Below are 5000 nucleotides of genomic sequence, written 5' to 3' on the forward strand. Positions count from 1 at the left end.
CTGATGCAATCCCCTTTGATGTTAGTAAAAAAAAAATGCAATATTGTTAAAAGATTTTTAAAGCAAACTTAAGGAACACAACAAGCTAATTAAGTTGTATTAATAGCTAAAACTAAAGGAAAATATAAACAAAAAGTATGAAGAAATATTAGTTTTTAGTACCTCTGTTTAAACAAAACTTGCTTATTAAACATTTAAAAGAATTTATTAGAAGCATACAATTATCATGGAAAAAACAAACACTATGCTAACTTGTTCTCTGTATTCTATGGGGAAAGGAAATGTTGTGTTGTACATATGTAATTAATATTTTGGTTCAATTTATGTAGCTATAGAAACAGCAATGAAATATTGCTAAATATCCATCTTTTGTGTTTTAATTAATGTTCATTGCTAAGGAATAGAGGAAGATCTGTTGGTTGCTAAAGTAAATATTCATTTCCTGACTAGACACAGAGCTGGCATTTATTAAAAGGAATATTTTTTTTGGTGCTGATATTGGTAGTGGTTAATAACATAACTCAGTAGAAGTGTGAAGACACTACTGAAGTCTTTAGATTTCATGTGCTGACTCAAAGGAGTGATACAAATATCTTCTCCAAGTTCAATGGAAATTTTCAAATCAGAGCTGAAAGCTAACAAAATATTCATTAATTATTTTTGCACAGCTACCACCTTGATAAAGGCAGGTAGTTGCTTCGATATTGGGTTCATAGTCATTACATCATGGGCTTAATTCTCAAACTGAGAGACACATTGCATCCTTGCGCAAGGTACTGCATTTTGTATTGCATCAATCTACTTAGCTGAAAAGGTGTGCCCGCAACAGCTTGCTGAAGTGATCAAGTGATGGGCTGGGATCTCTTTCGAGGAAGGATCATCTACTGTCGAATGTAATGCTTGCTTTTTATATGGTTTTGAATTAATCACGTATTGTCTTGTAACTTCAAGATTTTGATGATGTGCTTGTATGACTTTAGAATGACATTGTAGAGTAGGAGTGAGAGGCCAGATTCGGCTGGTTTGAAAATAAAAGAGGTAGTGTATTTGGACCAGATGTGGCTAGTTTAAATGCTAAAGGGTTAATGAGTTCCACATAAGTTTGAATCACTTCCTAAGGGTGTGTTATATGTCCAGTGACACTGCTGATGCCTTGATTGTTTGCATGATATCCTGTTGACTCGATAGCAATCTTCTTTTTACTGAAGTGCTACAGCTGGCTGACAGATTATGCCAGAGTAAAGAACCAGAAATACATGTCCATGACTGTCCTTTTATCGCTAGACAATAAGGCTGTCTCTTTCCTTTACGGCATGTCAGCTTTGGAGAAATTCTTGACTGCTGAGATTATCTCCCCTTCTCAAGTGGCACTGGTCTTAATTGCAATTTTGTAGTATTGATACATCTTCTAGAAGTGGAGATAAGTTAAATTGCCAAAACTTTATGTTGTATGATATTTTATACACCTGTATTTGTCATTCTGAGTTGTACCTCTTAACTCATTTTTGTTTAAATTATATAAATTATTCGTACTTCAATGAACTCAGTGACCTCAGACACACAAAAACAGCAAGAAATAATTGAATAGTTAATGCTTTGAAGCATTTCAACGAATTCTTTATCATTTTGGCCATCTCCACTCTTCTAATAACTGTAAATATTGATTTTCATTTTACAAAGATCAAATATTCTATCTACTTATGAAAGAAGGAAATATAAGTTGTGGCATTCATGCCTTTCCCAACAACATTAGAAAAGTAGGTAAAATGAATTGGTCTCGTCTAAAACTAAAGAAATAATCCAAGCTCTGCTCACTTGTGTCTATATACATACATATTGTTGCAGGCAGGCAGCCAGTCTTTAAATTCTTCTCACCAAAAGGGTTTTCCAACCAAATATTTACATGCTATTATCTGTAGCTTTGTGTTCTTCAAGATCCAGTGTTCCAAAGGAGAATTATTTTTCCTTCTCTCAAACATTTTTATGCATGTTTGTGTGTGTGCATGTATGTGTGCAGTGCATGTGTGTGTGTGTGTGTGCATGTATGTGTGCATGTGCATGTGTGTGTGTGTGCATGTGTGTACATGTGTGTGTGTGTGTGTAAGTGTATATGCATATGTATTGGTAAAAATTTGAGAATAACAATGAACCCATTCGCAGGAATTGAACTAAGCATCACAAACTTATATTCTCTTTGGAACAACGGCTTCTAAATGTATATAACTTAATTCTTCTCTCTATTAAAAGATAATCTTAGTCATATATCAATTATTCATTCAATAATAGATGTGTGCATGTATGTGTGCGTGTATATATATATACACACACACACATACATATACACGCATATATATGTATGTTTATGTATTTATATGTATGTGCATGCGTGTGTGTATGCATGTGTGTTTGTTTCTGCATTTAAAATGTTAATCGTTGATTAACTTCTGCAAAATATTTCGAAAAATTAATTTGCCTGTGTTTAATGAAGTGTATAATTAAAACTATGAGAGCTGTACACATCTACTTAAGTAGTGCTGTAGAATTAAGAAGGAGGCTTCGGGGACAAATTTCTTTTGTTTGGATTATTTCCAGAAAATGTGGAAAAAAAAGAGTAAAAAAAAAAACAGAAAGAAAGAAAAATAAATGAAAAATAAAGAAATTAATATAAATTTAATTCATATTAAATAACTGTGAATGTCAACAAAAGTTTTTGTGTTTCTTGAAATAATGATAGCAGTAAAGAAAATAATAATAATAATAATAATAATAATAATAATAATAATAATAATAATAATAATAATAATAATAATAATAATAATAAAATATTTTAGTAAAAATAATTTCTCCTACCTGAATGGGTGGATGATGTTGAATCTGGAAATAAAAAGGGAAAAAATAAATGTTACTTATATTGTACCAGTGCAAAGAATGGTTTTAGACTTATTGTAATGCAAGAAGTCAAACAATGAATTTTATTTATCAAAAGTATCTGTCACTGGGTGTACTTTAACTTCAGTGGTTGTGAAAGACTAGAAAAAGTGGAATAGTACACCTGCAATCAGGAACTAAAAGATCAGGTGAGTCATATTACCGGAATGGTGAATAGGTATTTAAGCATCTTCTTCCTTATTTCTCTGTTACACCCTCACACACACGCATGCACGTGCATGCAAACACACATACACACACACACACACACACACACAAGGAAGTATCCTCCCAAATGCCAATGACACTCTGTCAAGTGGTTGGCATTAGGAAGAGCAACCAACCATAGAATCCATGCCAAAGCAAACAATGAAGGTGCAGTCATCTGGCTCACCAATTCCAGTCAAATCATCCAATGTTTATATACATATTTTTTAATTCTTTTACTTGTTTCAGTCATTTAACTTCAGCCACACACACACACACACACACACACATTAGACTGCTTCATTTCAGTTTCCATCTCCTAAATCCATTCACAAGGCTTTGGTTGACCAGAAGCTATAGTAGAAGACACTTACTCAAGGTGACACACAGTGGGACTGAACCCCAAACCATATGGCTGGGAAGCAATCTTCTTACCACACAGCCACTTCTGCACCTATTATATATGTGCATGTGTGTGTGTGTGTACACGTGCACACATATGTATGTGTGTGTGTATAATGAGCTTGTTACCATATTCCATATATGATAAACATGTGCCTTGGATGGGTGATGCTGTTTAGCACTATTGACATAAGTATGAAGGGTGAGAAATGAATGTTGTGATGTTCATAATCTGATAATAATGGTTAACGACACAAGTGGAATTGAAATGAAAATCTGGCTGCAAGAATACTTTCACACTGTTTCATATTTAGTTCTCCAGGGCCCTGCATGTTAAACAAAATAAAGATTACTAAGCATGCATGGGCATGTGTGTGTGTGTGTGTGTGTGTGTGTGTGTGTGATGTATTCGTATAGATGTTTACAATTGAATATCAGTTTCTTTGAATTTATGAAAATTTCTATACTGTACAGGAACATTATGAAATACATGATGCTCACACATGCACTCTTGCATGTGTGCACACTTAATCTCTCAATATATATATATAAATACATACATATATATATATATATTTATATATATATACATACACACACATACATATATATACACATACATACACACACATATATATATATATATGCATTAATGTATCTCTCTTTCTTACTCTCTCTCACTATCTCTCCTCTCTCTCTCTCTCTCTCTCTTTATATATGCGTGTGTGTGTGTATAACTATACATAAACACATATATGCACATCTATTCAAGGAAAATTCTTTTCACTAAAAGACGGTTCCAAATATAGACTGCATCATGGTTTTGTTTTCCAAAATAGCAATCCACATTGAAATCATGAGAAAGTTGTTATTAGAAAATGAAATGAAAGTTTATCAAGAGAACTAACTTGCAGGAAATTGAAAGCTCAATAGTATAGAATGTGATTTCTGCTGTTGCTGCTGCTGCTACTACTGCTACTACTACTGCTAATTCTATTCAATGAGTACAAACGAGCTATATTGCTTAAGGTTGCTTATATCATGTAGTAGAATCAGTGGCCACAAGCTATGGCTAATCAATTGAATATTGTTGGAATACTGACTGAAATGTGGGAATTTTTATGCCCCCACCCCATTACTATTCATTTTATCCATGGTTAAGACAGGTTTTTCTGGTTTATTCTACAGAGCTGTATATACATACAGTAGATAGAGAAGCAAAACGGCAAAAGTTCATATGTGTGTAAAACAGTCAATTGAAACAGCCCCAGTATATGACAGTTATTTTTATTGCTCTTGGACAAAAAAAAAAACTAAAAATAAACCACATAAAAACAAAGTCTTCAAATACTTTTTTAAGTTAGGAAAGAAGGCTTGACACTTTATAGAGATTCTGAGAGTCGAGGGAGGAGACCAAGGTTGGATTCTGTCCCATACAGGCCCTAAGCCTTTAAGAGATTTAT

At 33.3% G+C, this 5000-nt stretch overlaps 1 protein-coding gene across 1 annotated transcript in view; it reads right to left on the reverse strand.

Moving 5' to 3' along the window:
- Positions 1–5000, reverse strand: part of LOC106872298 (neurotrimin) — a 233675-nt gene that overhangs the window by 96511 nt on the left and 132164 nt on the right. Inside the window, exon 4 of the mRNA XM_089360816.1 lies at positions 2851–2874. Coding sequence (XP_089216942.1) covers positions 2851–2874 — 24 coding nt within the window. The remainder of the gene's footprint in view (positions 1–2850; positions 2875–5000) is intronic.

Source organism: Octopus bimaculoides, chromosome 12 (assembly GCF_046866305.1).
Source record: "Octopus bimaculoides isolate indiv1 chromosome 12, ASM4686630v1, whole genome shotgun sequence".
Classification (NCBI taxonomy): Eukaryota; Metazoa; Mollusca; class Cephalopoda; order Octopoda; family Octopodidae; genus Octopus; species Octopus bimaculoides.